The sequence below is a fragment of the Bos taurus genome, chromosome 15 (assembly GCF_002263795.3).
Source record: "Bos taurus isolate L1 Dominette 01449 registration number 42190680 breed Hereford chromosome 15, ARS-UCD2.0, whole genome shotgun sequence".
Taxonomy (NCBI): domain Eukaryota; kingdom Metazoa; phylum Chordata; class Mammalia; order Artiodactyla; family Bovidae; genus Bos; species Bos taurus.
Window position 1 is genome coordinate 40,395,439 of NC_037342.1, and position 19,502 is coordinate 40,414,940.

The 19,502-nt window shown below is 40.0% G+C and overlaps 1 protein-coding gene across 5 annotated transcripts in view; it reads right to left on the reverse strand.

Moving 5' to 3' along the window:
• Positions 1-19,502, reverse strand: part of MICAL2 (microtubule associated monooxygenase, calponin and LIM domain containing 2) — a 241,555-nt gene that overhangs the window by 32,480 nt on the left and 189,573 nt on the right. For all 5 annotated transcript variants that reach the window (XM_010812544.4, XM_010812542.4, XM_010812543.4 and 2 more), the window contains 2 exons: positions 4,669-4,784; positions 1,367-1,459 (listed from right to left, as the gene is read on the reverse strand). In XM_010812544.4, coding sequence (XP_010810846.2) covers positions 1,367-1,459; positions 4,669-4,784 — 209 coding nt within the window. The remainder of the gene's footprint in view (positions 1-1,366; positions 1,460-4,668; positions 4,785-19,502) is intronic.

Below are 19,502 nucleotides of genomic sequence, written 5' to 3' on the forward strand. Positions count from 1 at the left end.
CCAGGAAGAGAGTCCTCACTGGAAACCAACACTGGAGACACCTTGATCTTGGACATCCAGCCTCCAGAGCTGTGAAAGAATAAATTTCTGTGGTTTAAGCCACCCAGTCTGTGGTATGTCATCATGGCAGCTCAAGCTGATTGATACAGTCATCATTCTTTAGAAACTAAGAATGAAAATCTCAAAGATAATACAGGGCGGGTATGGATGCTAGCAGATTAGGACTCAAAAGGCAACTGTGATTCTTCTGTTATTACTCTTGCCTGGAAAATCCCATGGACTGAGAAGCCTGGTAGGCTGCAGTCCATGGGGTCACAAAGAGTAGGACATGACTGAGCGACTTCACTTTCACTTTCACTGTCTGGAGCAGAAATAGCAGGTTGGCCAAAAAAACCTCTTGGGGTTTTTCCATAACATCTCATGGAAAAACCTGAATGAACTTTTCGGTCAACCCAATATAAGAAGAAGAAATTGTTGAGTTTGCCAATCCATTTCATAAAGATATCTTGTTCTCAGAAGGAAAAGTTGAAATGTTTCAAGAAAGCCTGTTTCAGAAGGTGAGGATGGACAAAGGGAATTTAATTTTCCCTGACTGCTAGGTGAAGAGGGTGGCTTCCAAGTCAGCCACTGAGAAGAGTAAAGAAGGTTAGATTTAGTGACTTCCTTCTTGTCAGAAACAACTTATGGGACTACACAACTGGATAAAGTGAGTTACTGGAGAAGGGGATGTAAGGGTACACTGCATTAACACAAGTGGTCATTTAGGTCCCTTTGTCCAAAAACTCAACTCCTCTTCAAGGCTAGGTTTGGGGTCTTCAGGGAGAGGGGGAATGCCTTGATTTTCTGCTTCATTTTGCAGGTCAGTAGATCCACTTGAGCAAAAATGTTTGCAGTAAACAATTAAGCCAGGAAGTCTACAGCAGAATGGTAGGTGCTTATGCGTTCAACTAACATTGGAACAGAGACAGCCCCAAGAGCTGTCAGTTCAGCAAAGATACTGTCAGAAATTCGAGAGAAGGTTATATCCTCACAGAGGACAAAACGAAGGCCACTGCAGTGTGGCAGTCAGGGCCTGGGATGGATTCCAAGGCAATGTGTTGGCTGCCATTCCAGCTCACTTTGCAGGACACACGCCTGCAGATGGAAAGGCAGCTGGGAGTGGGCCAACTCAACACCTGGGCTCTCTGGCCCTGGAGTCCCACCAGGGATTGAACCACAGCCTTCAGAACAGCCACAAGCCTGGTGCTTACAGAAGAGAGACTGATCTTTCCCCAGCTCAGCTTCCCCAGTTCAATACAGATTTCCAAAGGGCTTCCAGACCCAGATCCCCAGCAACCCAGACCCACTCACTCGTTTGTTTTCTGACCTGAGCTTTATGAAGTCTTTTCAATTCTTCTTGCTTAACCAATTGCTTTGTTGCTTTTTCCAGCTTCCTTCTTCTTCTAAGTGCCTTCCTCTCCTACGAAAACCAAGAAGAAAAGTATGTCTAAGCAAGATGGAGTTGAAACTTACAAAATACTGTCACAGTCTCTATCCTTTCCAACCAAACCACTGTTTACCTTCTAGAACAATGATGTCCAACAGAGCTTTCTGCAATGATAGAAATATTCTCTATCAAGGCAGAAGCTTGCTTTCCTTCCCTGCTTCACTTTGTGCAAATACATCATTAATATCACTGGTTTTTCTGTGTGCCTGGGCTAGTGGAATACAGAACACTCAGAATTGGGGCATTTACAAAGCTTGATCCAGGTCTTCATGACAAGTCTAGGACAACTTCTAGATTGACTGCCAACCACTGCAAATGTTCTAGGCCATTTGGATGAGGAAACCCCGACTTTAAGTGGCTAGGACCTTTCTTAGAAGGCTGGGGTGGAGAGGGGCATGGTGGAAATCACTGGTAGTTGTCCAGAGATTGGCTAACTCAATCTCTGTGGAGAGTCAGTCCCTTATTTAACAAATATCTCTTGAGCTCTCATGATACTAATCTATATAATAAATGCCAGCAAGTACTGAGTGCTATGTGCCAGACACTGTACTGATTACTTCACAAATACCATCTTACTTATTCTTCAAAGTATGTTTTTTTTTTTAATAGACAAGGAAATCAGAACTCAGAGAAGTTAAGTAACTTAGCCAAGATGACACAATCAGGAATTGGAAGCACCAGTAGCTAAGCCCAGGTAACCTGAATCCAAGTGTCCGTATGTCCATCTAGTTTACTCTGTCTTTCCCATGCCCAATACAGTGTAGGTACATCATGCACCTCTGTTTTATAGAAATATTAGACTTTCACCCTAAATAAGACCATTCAAACAATTTCAGCGAGGATGCCTTGACAGCCTCATACCATCTCAGCACTTTACAGCAGCGAAGTTGCTAAAGCCCAACTCCTTTATCAAGAGTCAGCAAAGCAGAACTTAGATGGGTAAAGAAAGTCTTGTACTGCCTTTTCTTAAGATGATGACATAAACAAAAGGGATGCTATATCAACAAGCACTCATATAACCTTATGAAGCGCCAGGCACACTTCTTACATCCTCAGTGCTAGTGGTGACGATACAGAGAGGAAAGCAAAGAGGCTAAGGAAGAAAAAGATAAAGGACAGAGAAAGAGAGAAATCTGGCAGGGCTGAAGACAAGCTGCCTGTCCCCATCTGTCAGATCCAGGCATTAATTTGAGGGGAGGGGTGCAGAGCAAAGAGGTGAGGGTATTTATTTTGTCTCGTTTCCTGTCCTGGAGAAGGGCATGGCAACCCACTCAGTATTCTTGCCTGAAGAATTCCATGAACAGAGGAGCCTGGTGGACTACAGTCCATGAGTTGCAAAGAGTCAAACACGACTGAGCAACTAACACACATACCAGTTTCCTGTGTAAAGGTTCACTTGAGCTGACATGGGCTCTATGCCACATGGGTGGGGACATATCTGTATGGGGCAAAATAGATTTAAAAACCAGAGGGGAAAACACTCCTTCCATTCCTCCAGTGTGAGCTCTGAGAAGTGGTAAAGAAGGAGCCTTTTTGCCAGCTTCCCTTCCTGAAGAATGGGCCATGTCAGAAGCCAGAAGCACCAGTGAGCTTTACCACATACATGCCTTCTCAGTCATATCTGACTCTTCGCGACCCCGGGGACCATAGCCCGCCAGGCTCCTCTGTTCATGGAATTTCTTAGGCAAAAATACCGAGAGTGGATTGCCATTTCCTATTCCAGGGACCTTCCAGACTCAGGGATCAAACCCATGTCTCCTGCATTGGCAGGCGGATTCTTTACCAAGGCGCTACCTGGGAAGCCCAGCTATCCCCCACTGCAGGCTTATATGATGACCGGCTCTGTTCTGGGTCACCAGGAAGACACAAAGCTTTTTGGAAGGCTTGCCCTAGTTTATCACGGTCTTGCTGTTTTGAGAGCTTTGGGCCACTCCATTCTTTTGGTCCCCATGAGTGTCAAGATGGTTGATGCTGGGGTCTCTGCCTCATTTGAATACAGAATTAACTCAGGGTCACTCAAGGGGGTGAGAGGGCCTATAGGGAAACCCTAGAAATCAACACACAGGATTCATTTGTGTTGAGTGCCAAACTAATCAGACACACCCACAGTCAGAAATTAGAAATCTCTCAGTATTGTCTTATTCTCATTCTCTCCGCCCCCCTCTCTCTCCCCCTCCCTCCCTCTCTTCTCTTTCTCTCTCTCTCTCACACACACACACATCCCAGTTCCCTCCTGACTTGCTCCAAGCTGGGCCTTGGGGAGCTGGAACCCCTGAGTGACTTGAGATGACGCCAAAGCTCCTAGTGCCAGATATGGAAAAGTTGAGTTTAAGTAAATAAATTTGGTTCTCTCTCTTTCTCCTCAGATCCTCACTGCTCCAGAAAGTAAACACTGCCGCAGCAGTGAACCGCTTCTCTGTCCACCCAGGAAGCACACGCGGTCCAGCCATTCAGCCCTTCCAGCCCCAGCAGACAAAGGAAACAATGGTGGGATTTGGTCATGGGATGCATGTCTCCACATATGTGACATACAGACGCATTTAAAGACATACAACAACGTTTGTGTTTTTAAATCCATTGGTACGGGAGTTGTTTAAAGGGTGCTCCATAAACTAATGTTCATTAAGCAAAGAGAAGAACGGCTGTCCCCCTGCCGGCACTCAGCTAGTCAGTGGGGATCCTCGGAGTCTAGATGCAACTGCATGGTTCATTTCGCATTTCTGATTAGAATAAACATAACATTTTCCATGCAATCTGCCTCTAGTGCTTCTTAAATGAAGCTGTGCTTCCCCCAGGGAAATATGCATCTGCTTGCTGTAATTTTTTTCGATGGTTTGCTTGTTGGATCACATATTAAACCCACTTTAAGAGCTGCAGTCACCAAATGGTTTCAAGTCAATACGTCTGTTTTTTTCCGCCTTCCCATTTTGACATTTCTGAGAAAGGAAAGCTTCTAAAAGTTTTATATATATATATATAAAGATATATATATATCTTTTATATATATATAAAGATAATCCTTAGGGTGTTCCAGGTAAAAAAGAGTGGTTGCTGTCAGATGCAATGAAACATGATCTTCCTAATGAAACTGCTGCAGCTGGAGCCCACATTGGGTCTGAAATCAGGATGGTAAAACGGCCCCCACAAGCCAAGGCCCCCGTTGGTTTGCCAAGTATTGTTACCTTTGACCGCGAGGAAGGCTGGGGATGGAATTCCTCATCTGCAGAGGAGGTGGTGGAGGAAGAGGTGGAAGAGACAGTCCCTGTCCCCTGCGCTCTGATGGGGACGTGAGTGGGACCTGAAATGGGAACAGAACTCACTTGAACTCCTAGCTTCTTCTCCCGCTTCATGACCCAGAGCCGCCTCTCCCTCCTCCCTGCCACCCCCGTTCTCTTCCTCCCCACCCTCCCTTCCCTGCACCTGCCGTGAGCATGAAGCGGCAGCACCTAAGGGCAACTGAAAATTTGGCCCTCCACGTTAATTACATTTCTGGGTCCCTGCCAAGAGCTTTGCAGCTCTCTTTTCATGTTTAAAAAAAAAAAAAAGGTATTATGCAGAAATCAATTAATTCCTTAAACACCATTTATATAGTGTGTTGCTTAGAATGCATTCAGAGATGAAATCTATTATTAAAATGCGTGTCTGAAGTTAGCTGAGTTACCTAAATGCTTGTGTAAGGTTCGTTCTGCAGAGTAATTGAATGCAAAAAAGTCAGAGCCAGCTCTTAAACAAATCGCCCTTCTGCGGCTCACAGCATCTGGCACCCATTTTTACTACATGACATCTGCTCAGTGTAAAAGGGCTGGCGTCAGAATGTCTGGTCATAGAAAAAAAAATCCCAAATGTAATCAGAAGCAAAAGGACTCTAAGCCTAAGGTTTTATCACATAGTCTCATGCAACATAAATATTTCATTAATTATGGCTAAACAAATGCCACTTTTATTTTCCCAACTTGCAGATATTATCACATCATTGAAGTGATGATTCAAATGCCAGAAAAGGCAGTTTAAGATACGGAGGACTCAACAGTTCCAGGCCCATGGGAGAGCTGAAGTCGAGGGGACATGCCAACTCCTCAACAAGAGGTAGATGTTTAGAGGCAGGAAGTGCCCATGTTTGCTCAAATCTCTTTGTGACTTCTCTGGGGCCCACGTGTGATAAAGTCTTCCAGGTTCCATAGGAGACTTGTATTCTGCTCAGCAACAACATCTGCCCAGACACATCAACCTGAAGCAGAGTCAATGATTAATATCTGGATTAACCCACCCTAAACACTGGATATCAGAACCAGCTAGGACTCGGTGATAGAAAACTTACTCATCTTTACTCTGCCATGGCAGGTTCTGTCTAAAGAGAAATGTGTGCTGGGTATGGAGGGAGGAGAGGCAATTTCAAGCTGACTAACATTCTCTCCAGCCTGCCTTTTCTTCCCCATAATTTTCAACTATTCACCCCAGTGGGAGAGGCCAAGTTTTAAAAAATAAGGGTAATTTTAACCTCCAGGAACACATTTACATATGCTGTTATTCAAAGCAAAATAATGCAAAACATCTATATAATAACACAGCCTCTCTGGGGAGGGAGTTAACTGTTTTTCACTTTAATTTGCCAGATGGGAAAGCTCAGGTGAAGATAGAATCAGGAGCAGCATAATAATGGTGGAGGCACTGTTGGTAGGGATCTGAGATTGTGTCCCAGCTCGAGCCACTAAATTACTGCTGAGTATTTTAAGCACTGACTATTCCCTTCTGTAAGCTTGAGGAACTAACTTCACCCCTTGAGTTTCTGGGGATTGTGATTTCTAACTTGCGGAACTGCTGTGGAAGAAGAAAGATCAATGTAAAGAGTCTAACACAGTACCTGTCCACTGGATACATGCGTGCATGCTCAGTCGTGTCCAACTCTTTGTGACCCCATGGACTACAGCCCTCCATGCTTCTCTGTCCAGGGGATTGTCCAGGCAAGGATACTGGAGTGGGTTGCCATTTCCTCCTCCAGGTGATTTTCCTGACCCAGGGATCAAACCCGCATCTCCTGCATTGGCAGATGATTCTTAACCACTGAGCCACTTGGGAATCCCGCCTGGTTCATTGCAGGTGCTTAAGTAGATGTTTTCATTACCATCAGCTGCCTCACCCATATAATGAAGCAGCAGCTATTGCTACATCATCATCATTGATCCCAATGAACACTACTGCAATATTAGTGTCGTGATAAGTTGCTTCAGTCGTGTCTGACTCTGCGACGCTATGGACTATAGCTTTGGACCCTCTATCCATGGGATTCTCCAGGCAAGAATACTGGAATGAGTAGCCATGCCCTCCTCCAGGAGACTCTCGCAACTCAGGGATCAAACCCATGCCTCTTATGTCTCCTGCATCGGCAGGTGGGTTCTTTACCACATGTGCCACCTGTAAAACTGCCTGATTAATCTTTATTTTGTGGAGGAAGTATAGTATCTAAATTTAAAGCTTTTTCTAAATCTCAAAAATAAATATTTCTATTGAATTTTATTTTGAAATTGAGAAGAAAATGTTTCTAATTATGAAGCATTTCTTATACTTCTGGCAAAGTTATATAAAGTTAAATAGTTACACCTGAATCTCTTCCCCTGTACTCTATTCCATCATAGACCCATTCGTTCTAGTTTAGTTTTCACTTGCAAGCTTATAAAGCTTGGCAGCATTGTTCTACTCTGGTTGCAATGGAGCGACTGATTCTGGAATTGATCTCCCACCACAAAGCACCAGAAGTCAGGACGAAACATACGAAGCAGCTGCTTTGCTTCCAGACATTGGACACGAGGCAGTACAGACCTGTGATAAAGGCAGGAACACAGCAAACGAGGGAAGCCCCACAACCAGTAGTTTTCTGCTACAGACACTTTCCAGAACACAGGGCAGGTAGGAAGAACCTAAAAAGAGCACAGCAGATTCTTGGAGAAGACAGAGGTCAGTGTTTGACTGGACTGAGGCAATTGGAATAGGTGGGGAAGAGTACTTGAGAGGAAGGAGCTTTGCAGAAAAAGGACTTCAGAAAAAGGCATAGACATCAACTTCAGTCTATCATAGGTTCACAGAGAGAAACTGCAAAAGGTTGGGCCGATAACTGTTGCAAAGTTATAGCGTAAATAATCTCTACAGCTTCCACAAGACTGGGAAAGCTACAAGTTTTACCCAACTAAGGTAGAGAAAATATTGAGGGCATTAGAGGGGAGACCATAGAAGACTCACACTTGAGTAATAGGGATAAATTAGTTCTAGAATAAAGGTAATTACAGACATAACTGAATAAGTTTAAAAACCAGCCTTGAAAGAAACAAATTGGTCTGCAAGTTACTTTACTGCCTGCCAAACATTCTTTAATGCCTATATAACATTCTTTAAATGAAGGAACAAAATAGAGACACTTGAAAATGTAATATTTACAAAATTCTTTTGTTGTTTAGTTGCTCAGTCATATCTGACTCTTTGCAGCCCCACAAATCTAGCGGCCAGTAAACAGCTACTCAGATCAGTTCAGTTCAGTTGCTCAGTCGTGTCCGACTCTTTGCAACCCCATGGCTGCAGCACGCCAGGCCCTTAGTCCATCATCACCTCCCGGAGTTTACCCAAACTCATGTCCATTAAGTCGGTGATGCCACCCAACCGTCTCATCCTCAGTCATCCCCTTCTCCTCCTGCCTTCAATCTTTCCCAGCATCAGGGTCTTTTCCAATGAGTCAGTTCTTTGCATTGGTGGCCAAAGTATTGGAATTTCAGCTTCAGCATCAGTCCTTCCAATGAACACCCAGGACTGATTTCCTTTAGGATGGACTGGTTGGATCTCCTTACAGTCCAAGGGACTCTCAAGAGTCTTCTCCAACACCACAATTCAAAAGCATCAGTTCTTCAGTGCTCAGCTTTCTTCACAGTCCAACTCTCACATCATACATGACCACTGGAAAAACTATAGCCTTGACTAGACAGACCTTGGTTGGCAAGGTAATGCCTCTGCTTTTCAATATGCTATCTAGGTTGGTCATAACTTTTCTTCCAAGGAGCAAGCATCTTTTAATTTCATGGCTGCAGTCACCATCTGCAGTGATTTTAGAGCCCCGCAAAATAAAGTCTCTCACTGTTTCCATTGCTTCTCCATCTATTTGCATGAAGTGATGGGACCAGATGGCATGATCTTCGTTTTCTGAATGTTGAATTTTAAGCCAACTTTTTCACACTCCTCTTTCACTTTCATCAAGAAGCTCTTTAGTTCTTCTTCACTTTCTGCCATAAGGGTGGTGTCATCTGCATATCTGAGGTTATTGATATTTCTCCCAGCAGTCTTGATTCCAGCTTGTGCTTCATCCAGCCCAGTGTCTCTCATGAGGTACTCTGCATATAAGTTAAATAAGCTGGGTGACAATATACAGCCTCAACATACTCCTTTCCCAATTTGGAACCAGTCTTTTGTTCTATGTCCAGTTCTAACTGTTGTTTTCTGACCCGCATAGAGATTTCTCAGGAGACAGGTCAGGTGGTCTGGTATTCCCATCTCTTGAAGAATTTTCCACAGTTTGTTGTGATCCACACATAGTCAAGGCTTTGGCATAGTCAATAAAGCAGAAATAGATGTTTTTCTGGAACTCTCTTGCTTTTTTGATGATTCAACAGATCTTGGCAATTTGATCTGGTTCCTCTGCCTTTTCTAAATCCAGCTTGAAAATCTGGAAGTTCATGGTTCACGTATTGTTGAAGCTTGGCTTGGAGAAGTTTGAGCATTACTTTGCTAGCATGTGAAATGAGTGCAATTGTGCAGTAGTTTGAACATTCTTTGGCATTGCCTTTCTTTGGGATTGGAATGAAAACTGACCTTTTCCAGTGCTGTGGCCACTGCTGAGTTTTCCGAATTTGCTGGCATATTCAGCACAGCACTTGCACAGCATCATCTTTTAGGATTTGAAATAGCTCAACTGGAATTCCATCACCTCCACTAGCTTTGTTCGTAGTGATGCTTTCTAAGGCCCACTTGACTTCACATTCCAGGATGTCTGGCTCTAGGTGAGTGATCTCACCATTGTGATTATCTGGGTCATGAAGATCTTTTTTGTGTAGTTCTTCTGTGCATTCTTGCCACCTCTTCTTCACATCTTCTGCTTCTGTTAAGTCTATACCATTTCTGTCCTTTATTGAGCCCATCTTGCATGAAATGTTCCCTTGGTATCTCTAATTTTCTTGGAGAGATCTCTAGTCTTTTTCATTCTATTGTTTTCCTCTATTTCTTTCCAGTTGTTGATGTGACTGGTGATGGAAATAAAGTCTGATGCTGTAAAGAGCAATATTGCATAGGAACCTGGAATGTTAGGTCCATGAATCAAGGCAAATTGGAAGTGGTCAAACAGGAGATGGCAAGAGTGAACATCGACATTTTAGGAATCAGTGAACTAAAATGGACTGGAATGGGTGAATTTAACTCAGATGGTCATTATGTCTATTACTGTGGGCAAGAATCACTTAGAAGAAATGGAGTAGTAGTCAACAAGAGTCTGAAATGCAGTACTTGGATTCAATCTCAAAAATGACAGAATGATCTCTGTCTGTTTCCAAGGCAAACCATTCAATATCACAATAATCCAAGTCTATGCCCTGACCAGTAATACTGAAGAAGCTGCAGTTGAATGGTTCTATGAAGACCTACAAGACCTTCTAGAACTAACACCCAAAAAAGATGTCCTTTTCATTATGGTGGACTGGAATGCAAAAGTTGTAAGTCAAGAAATACCTGGAGTAACAGGCAAATTGGCCTTGGAGTACAGAATGAAGCAGGGCAAAGGCTAACAGAGTTTTGCCAAGAGAACATACTGGTCACAGCAAACACCCTCTTCCAACAACACAAGAGAAGACTACACATGGACATCACCAGATGGTCAATACTGAAATCAAGTTGATTATATTCTTGGCAGCCAAAGATGGAGAAGCTCTATACAGTCAACAAAAACAAGACCAGGAGCTGACTGCGGCTCAGATCATGAACTCTTTATTGCCAAATTCAGACTTAAATTGAAGAAAGTAGGAAAAACCACTAGACCATTCAGGTATGACCTAAATCAAATCCCTTACAATTATACAGTAGAAGTAAGAGATAAATAAAAGGGGTTAGATCTGATAGACAGAGTGCCTGAAGAACTATTGATGGAGGTTCATGCCATTGTACAGGAGGCAGGGATCAAGACCATTCCCAACAAAAAGAAATGCAAGAAGGCAAAATGGTTGTCTGAGGAGGACTTACAGGTAAGAAGAGATATGGAAAGGCAAAGGAGATGTGGAAAGATATACCCATTTGAATGCAGAGTTCCAAAGAATAGCAAGGAGAGATAAGAAAGCCTTCCTAAGTGATCAGTGCAAATAATAGAATGGGGAAGACTAGAGATCTTTTCAAGAAAATTAGAAACAGTTACTAGATACACAAAAAAAGCAGGAAAATGAGTCTGATAATCAAGAAAAAAGTCAATCAATAAAATAAGACTCAAAAATGAAACTGGTGAGTGAGTTAGTGAAAGTCACTCAGTTGTGTCTGACTCTGAAATCTGAAGGAGTCTGCCAGGCTCCTCTGTCCTTAGAATTCTCCAGGCAGGAATACTGGATTGGGTAGCCTTTCCCTTCTCCAGGGGATCTCCCCAACCCAGGGATTGAACCCAGGTCTCCCACATTGCAGGCAGATTCTTTACCATCTGAGCCACCAGTGAAGCCCATGAAACTAGACAAAGATTTTAAAAAGAGTTATTTTAATGTACTCAAGAATTTAAAAAGAAAGCATGAACAGAATGAGGACAGAAATGAAAAATATTTTTATAAGAATCAAATGGACCCTATGAAGATGCTGAAATGAAATGTTCACCAGATCAGTTTAACAGCAGACTAAATACTGCCAGCAGACTAAGTACTAAAGAAGAAAATATTCAGTGAAATTAAAAAATAGCAATAAAATAAAAAACTATCCAAATTGAAGCACAGAGAAAAAGACACTGAAAAAAATGAACAGATCTCAGTGATGTTTGATGCAAAATCAAATGGTCTAAAATACATGTGATTGGAGAACCAGGAGATAGAGGGAGAATGGCAGGAACAGAAAATGTAGTTGAGAGAATATTGCTGAAAATCATGCAAATTTAAAGAAAATTGTAAATCCATAGCTTCAATAAGCTCAAAAAAACCACAAGCAGGGTAAACACAAAGAAAATCATAGCAAGCTTCATGATAATAAAATTGCCAAAGACCAGAGATATAGACAAAATCTTAAAAGCAGACTGAGAAAAATAATACATTTCCTACAGGGAAACAAACATAAAAATATCCATGGACATCTTGTCAGAACTGAAATAAGCCAAAAGACAATAGTGCATCATTAAAATGCTTAAAGAACAAAATCATCTGTCAATTTTTGATTCTATGTCCAGTGAAACAACACGTTCAACTTAAAGCAAGAATAAAGGTGATCTTTTCTTAAGGAAAAAAAAAAGAATAATTTGTTGTTAGCAGACATGGATATAAAAAAATTTTAGAAAACTCTGTAGCAGAAGGAATATACCAGATGGAATGAAGAACTTCAGAATGGTAAATAAAAAATAACTTTTCTTTGTGGTTTTTAATTTCTTTAAAATACAATTGACTGTTCAATGTAAGTTAGTGTAAAATAATAAGAAATACAACTATTGATAATCCTCAACTTATAATGGGGTTATATCCCGACAATCCCATCCTAAGTTGAAAATACTGTTAGGTTGAAAATTCATTCCATATCTCACTTACTACATGTCATAGCTTAGCTTAGCCTACCCATAACGTGCTCTGAACACTTACATTGCCTATAGTTGGGGAAAAAATCATCTAATACAAAGCCTGTTTTATAACAATGTGTAGAAAATCTCATATAGTTTATTGAATACTATGCTGAAATGGGAAACCAAATGATTGAGTGCAGATGAGTGTAAGAGTATCAGTTATTTACCCTTGTGATCTCCTGGCTGATTGGGAGCTGTGGCTCTCTATAGAATATGTCATCTTGTATCTCTAGCCTGGGAAAAGATCAAAATTCAAAATCGAAGAGTGGCTTCTACTGAATGCCTATTGCTTTTGCACCACAATAAAGTAAAAAAAATAAAATAAAATTGTAAATTGAACCATTATAAATCAAGGACCTTCTGTATTGGTCTCTGTCCCAGTTTCTGCTAATATTTGATCTTTGACCTCAATTCCTGACACAGGGCTCCTAAAACCCTTAGAATTTCCTAGGTGATAGGAGTATCTTTTGTTCTAATGAGGTGATTGTTGGTGGGCTTGGGAATAGGAGCTGGTCAATAGAAAGACTAAGCCATGATTAGAAGCTTGGAAATTTTATCCCTAATACCCATCCTCTCAAGAGGGGAGAGGGGCTGGAAGATGAGCCAATATGTGATGAAGCCACCATAAAAATCCCTAACGTACAGGTTTTGGAGAGCTTCCACATTGGTGAACACATCCATGTGCTGGGAGGGTGTCGTACCCCAGCTGCATGGGAGCAGAAGCTCCTGTGCTTGGGATCCTTCCAGACTTCACCGTATGTATTTATTCTCAGGCTGTTCATTTGTAACCTTTATCATATCCTTTATAATAAACTAATAAGTGTAAGTAAATGTGTGTTGAGTTCTACACCACATTAGCAAACTATTGAACCCAAGGGAAGGAATGGGAAGAACCTCTGCTCATATCTAGTTGGTCAGAAGTACAAGTGACAGAAAGGGCACAGAAGATGTGAGCAAACACCAACATATGTGATGTAACCGCCTGACAGAGAACAACCCCACAATAACTAGAGAATATTTCTTGAGAGCACATGCAACATTTACTAAATTGGTAATATGCCAAACCATAAAGCAAGTATCAACCAATTCCAAAGGACTCAAGTCATACATAGTATATCTTCCGATGACAGAGAGGTTAAGCTAGAAACCAAGAATAAGAAGTATAAATAGAAAGTGGGGTGGGGTGGGAGGTGGGAGGGAGGTTCAGGAGGGAGGGGATATTTGTATGCCTATGGCTGATCCATGTTGATGTATGGCAGAAACCAACATAACACAGTAAAGCAATTATCTTCCAATTAAAAATAAATAAATTTAAAAATACAAAGTAGACATTTAGAACTTAAGCAATAATTTGTAACAACTTATAGATCAAAAAAGAAGTAAAATAAATTTGAACTGGCTGATAAAAATACAGTACAACAAAATGACTAGAATGTAGCTTTAAATGTACACGTTACGTAAAAGAGAAAAGTTGAGAATTGATGCTCTAAGATCTATTAATACTTTAAGAAACTAGAAAAAGAGCCACTAAACGAACCTAAGGAAACTAAAAGGAAGAGCATACTCAGGATAAGAACAGATTATGAGAGACAATAAAAACAAAGCAGAAATAGTAACAAAGCAAAAATCTTTTTCTTAAAAAGATGAATGAAGTTGATAACCTCCATCAAGAATAATTAAGAAAAATGAGACAAAAAACACACTTACCAATACTTAAGATAAAAAGTTCTACAGAGTATTAAAGGGAGCTACTAACCAAAAACCATTTTGTGACAATAAATTTGAAAATTTAGATAAAATAGACAAACTTAATGGAAAACACAGCTTACAAAACTAACATAAGAAGAGATAGAAAATCTGATTATTTCTATATCTATCAGAAGGAACACCCATATACTGTTGGTGGGAATATAAATAGGTGCAGCCACAACAGAAAACATTATGGAGGTTCTTCAAAAAATTACAAACAACCCCAATGTTCATCGCAGCACTGTTTATAATAGCCAGAACATGGCAGCAACCTAGATGTCCATCAGCAGATGAATGGATAAGAAAGCTATGGTACATATACACAATGGAGTATTACTCAGCCATTAAAAAGAATACATTTGAATCAATTCTAATGAGGTGGATGAAACTGGAGCCTATTATACAGAGTGAAGTAAGCCAGAAGGAAAAACATCAATACAGTATACTAACACATATATATGGAATTTAGAAAGATGGTAACAATAACCCTGTGTACGAGACAGCAAAAGAGACACTGATGTATAGAACAGTCTTATGGACTCTGTGGGAGAGGGGGAGGGTCAGAAGATTTGGGAGAATGGCACTGAAACATGTAAAATATCATGTATGAAACGAGATGCCAGTCCAGGTTCGATGCACCATACTGGATGCTTGGGGCTAGTGCACTGGGACGACCCAGAGGGATGTTATGGGGAGGAAGGAGGGAGGAGGGTTCAGGATGGGGAACACATGTATACCTGTGGCGGATTCATTTTGATATTTGGCAAAACTAATACAATTATGTAAAGTTTAAAAATAAAATTAATTAAAAAAAATTACAAACAGATACGATCCAGCTATTCCAGTTCTGGATATTTATCCAAAGAGCACAAGATACTAATTTCCAAAGATATATACACCACACCATGTTCATCATAGCATTATTTTCAATAGCCAAGTTATGAGAACAACCTAAGTGTCCATCAACGAATGAAAAGAGAGATGTGGTATATGATAGAATCCAGCCTGCCTGCAAAGTTGCTTCAGTTGTGTCTGACTCTTTGCCACGCTATGGACTAGCCTACCAGGCTCCTCTGTCCATGGGATTCTCCAGGCAAGAATACTGGAGTGGGTTGCCCTGCCCTCCTCCAGGGGATCTTCCTGACCCAGGGATCAAACCCCTTTCTCCTGCATTGAAGGCAGATTCTTTACTGCTGAACCACCAGGGAAGCCCACATGGTAGAATCCATAAAAAAGGATGACATCTTGCCATTTGTGACAGCATGCATGGACCTTGATGATTTTATGCTAGTGAAACAAGCAAGACGGAGAAAGACGATTGCATATGATATGGGGAATGGTGTGGGGAATACATAATGCAACTGGTGTGGGGAATGCAAAAATAAATTAATTGAACAAATCAAATGAAAGCACATTAAAAACATGTAAATACAGAGAACAGAAGAATGATTACCAGAGGGAAGAGGGTAGGGGGAGGGAAAATGAGTAAAGAAGGTCAACTTTATGGTAATGGATGGAAACTAAAACTTTGGTGGTGAGTATGCTGTAGTGTATATAGGGGTCAAAATATAATGCTGTACACATAAGACACATAATGTTATAAATCAATAAATATAATCTATAGCAAATATATATTTAGTAGTGAAATACAAGCCTTCTGATACTGGGTTAAAAAGACAATGCACTATTTAGCATTCCACTTCTATTTAGGAGATCCCAGGCAGAACAATAAAATTAAATAAAAGGTATACAAACTAGAAAGGAAGATGTCAAATTGTCTTTATTTTCAGACAACATCATTATGTATGTAGAAAATCTCACAAAAAAATCTACTAGAATAATAAGAGAGTTCAGCAAGCACAACATAAAAAGTCGAGTGTGTTTCTATATATTAGCAACTGAAACTCCAAAACTTTGGCGACCTGATGCAAAGAGCCAATCCATTTGAAAAGACCCTGATGCAGGAAAGATTGAAGGCAAAAGGAGAAGTGGGTGCCACAGGATGAGACAATTAGATAGCATCACCAGCTCAATGGACATGAATTTGAGCAAACTCCAGGAGACAGTGGTGAACAGAGGAGGCTGGTGGGCTGTAATCCATGGGGTCACAGAGTCAGACATGACTTAGTGACCGAACAACAACTGAAAATAAAAATTAAGAAGGCCGTTCCACATATAATAGCAGCAACAACAAAGTATGAAACTCCCAAGGAACATTATTGTTCAGTTGTCTTAAGGAATACATTTAGCAAAATGTGTGCCGGAAGTACACACTGAAACCTAAGAAAACCTGTGTTGAGAGATATTCCATCTCCATGGACTGAAAGCCTCAGTAGGTACCAACTGTTCCCAAATTATTTAGAGATTAAAAACAGCCTCAATCAAAATCCCAGTAGGCTTATTTGGTAGAAATTGACAAGCTAAACTGTTTGGAAACACAGAAAACCGAGAATAGCAAAAATAATATTTAAGAACAAAATTGGAAGACTCTCACTATGTGTTTGCAAGACTTGCTCTGAAGCTATAGCAGTCAGGAGAATGTAGGGATAAACATACAGATTAATGAAATAGAGTAGAAAGTGCAGTGGTAAACCCATACACATATAGTCAACTGATTATCTGTGAAGATGCTACAGTAACACAATGAGCAAAGAACAGTCTTTTTAATAAGTGGGACTGTAACAGTTGGATAACCATGGTCAAAAACTTTGACTTTTATTTATACTATACAAAATTAATTAGAATTGGATTATAGACTTAAGCTCCAAAGCTAAAGACTGTAAAATTTCTGAGAGGAAACACAGGAGAGAGCCTTAGTGACTCTGGGTTTATAAAGATTTCTTAACTCTAACTCAAATTATAAAAAAATTAATTAATTTGTCTTCATCAAATTAAAAGCTTCTATTTTTTTGGATGATGATGAAATTGAAAAAAACAATTGACCAGCTTGGAGAAAATATCTGCAAACATATATCTGATGAAGGACTTATATCCAGAATTTTTAAGAACTCTGACTAAATAGCGGGTTATAGTGTGTTCTTAGATCTGAAGACAATATTCTAAAGTTATCAAATGTCTCTAGCTTAATCAGTTTAAAACTGTATCATTTATAACTGCACACACAAATATTGAATACTGGGCATATATGTAATGAAAATTGTGCCAGATTACCACAACTACAAAACACTGACAGAAACTGCAGAAGTCTTCAGGAATGTATTATGTCCATGAATTGGAAGGCTTAATATTGCAAAGATGTTAATTCTCTCTAAATTTATCTCTGCAGCCAATGCAATACCAGTCATATGCCCAGAAAATATTTTTGTGGAAATTGATGAATTGCTTCTGTAAGTCATATGGAAATGCAAAAGGCCAAGAATATCAAACAATCTTGAAGAACAACAAAGTGGAAAATTTACTTCAGACTATGAAGATTTATTATAAAACCACATAATGAAAACAGTGCGATTCAGGTGCGAGGATGGACAAACCAGTGGAAGAGAAGAGAAGTTTCAAAACTGAACCTGCTTCATTTATGACAAGTGTCACTACAACGAAGTGAGGGCAAAGGAGGGCCTTTTTAATAAATGCTGCTGAATCAACTGGATAGCAACATGGGACAAAATAAACGCTCACCCTACTTCTCAGAATATACCAACATCTATGCTATGTTGGTCACAGATTTATTTATAAAAGATAAAATAATAAAGCTTCTCTAGCAAAGCTGGACAATAGAAATCCAATGTGAGCCATGTATGCCATTTGAAATTTTCTAGTAGCCACAATAAAAAATGCACAAATAAACAGATGATATTAATCTTAATCCTATGTTTAGCTCAAATTTCAAAAATGTTATCATTTCAATGTATAATCAATATAAAAATATTGAGATCTTTTAGATTATTTCATTCATACTAAGACTTCAGGATCTGGTGCATATTTTATAATTATAGCATATCTTGATTTAGATAATGCATTTTTAATAGTTAAAGTGAAATGTAATCCTATCAAAAGAAAAAAGTTGAGTCAAATAGAAAGATATTTTATATTGCTTCAGTTGCAAAATTTAAATCCATTAATATTCAATAAAATTCAATTCCTCACTCACACTAGCTATTCTCTAGTGTGAAAGAGTGAGTACCATACTAGACAGTGCAGTTCCAGAAGGTAACATACAACAGTATCTTTGTGACCTCAGAATAGGGAAAGATTTCATAAATAGGAAGCAAAAATCAGCAATAAGGGAAAATACTGTTAAATTTGACTTCATTAAAATACATGTCTTTGTTTATCAAAAACATCTTTAGAGAATGAAAAAGTGAGTCAAAAAGTGGGAGGAGATATTTTATATAATGTATAAAAAATATTAATATATATATATATATCTGACAAAGGGTTTATATCCAGAGTCTACACAGATTACAAACTAATCAGGAAGGGACTGACTACACAGTGAAAGTATGGACAAAAGCCTTGAATAGGTACCTCATACAAGAAAATATCTGTCAATACATAAGCATGTGAAAAGTAGCACAACATCATTATCAAGTGAAGGCCAATTAAAATCATAATGAGATACCACCCCACACCCATAAAAATAGTGACATGAACAAAACAAAACTGAGACCACACAGCGTATTGGCAAAGATATGGGTGAAGGGGAGTTCTCATTTCCTGCTGGAGGGTGTATATATTGGTACATTCACTTTAGAAAACCATTTGACAGTATCTGCTGAAGCAAAGCAATCACGCCTAATCCCAGGACCTCGCAACTCACTCCCAGGTACTCGTACATATTGATGATGATTCTCTTTCTTCGACCACACTCTAGCCAAGCTCCCTTGAGCCCTCTTCTCAACTAGACCTCAACCCTGGCCCTTAGTAACTATCCTCTCAACACTAATAGTTTAGCATACCCGATTCTTCCTGCATGGCAAAGTCTTAAACACTGACGGTTTCTAACAGCTCAGTCCCTCTTAAAGTCCTTGCTTGAGAAAACTCAAGACTGATGAATTTATTGTTCATTTTAGCCAACATCTGTTTATAGACTCCTGACCATCTTTTCTTAGAGCCTTTACTAAAAAATGGGCTTACAATTATCCATCTTTCACCTGTCCCTTTGAGAGGTATATGTATCTCCTACCACTGAGGAGGACCAGAAAGCCAGCCCTTTCAAATGCAATTATCAGGAAGGATAGAGCCTGTCTTCCAGTTTCTGGGGGAGGATAGAATCCTAACTTCAATCTCTGCCAGCTAACAGACCCAGCTGAGTAAAAAGCATTTACACTAAGGAACCCTATGGGATTTCTCACTTCCCTGTCTCTCCTGAGACCCCACTTATCCCTCTTGCTACTCCCTCATTCTCCCTGTCACACACCTAGCCACCTCTGGCAAAATCAAAGCTGAGTTCGGTTGATACTGAATTCTCTTCCCCACTGTGACACCAAATTA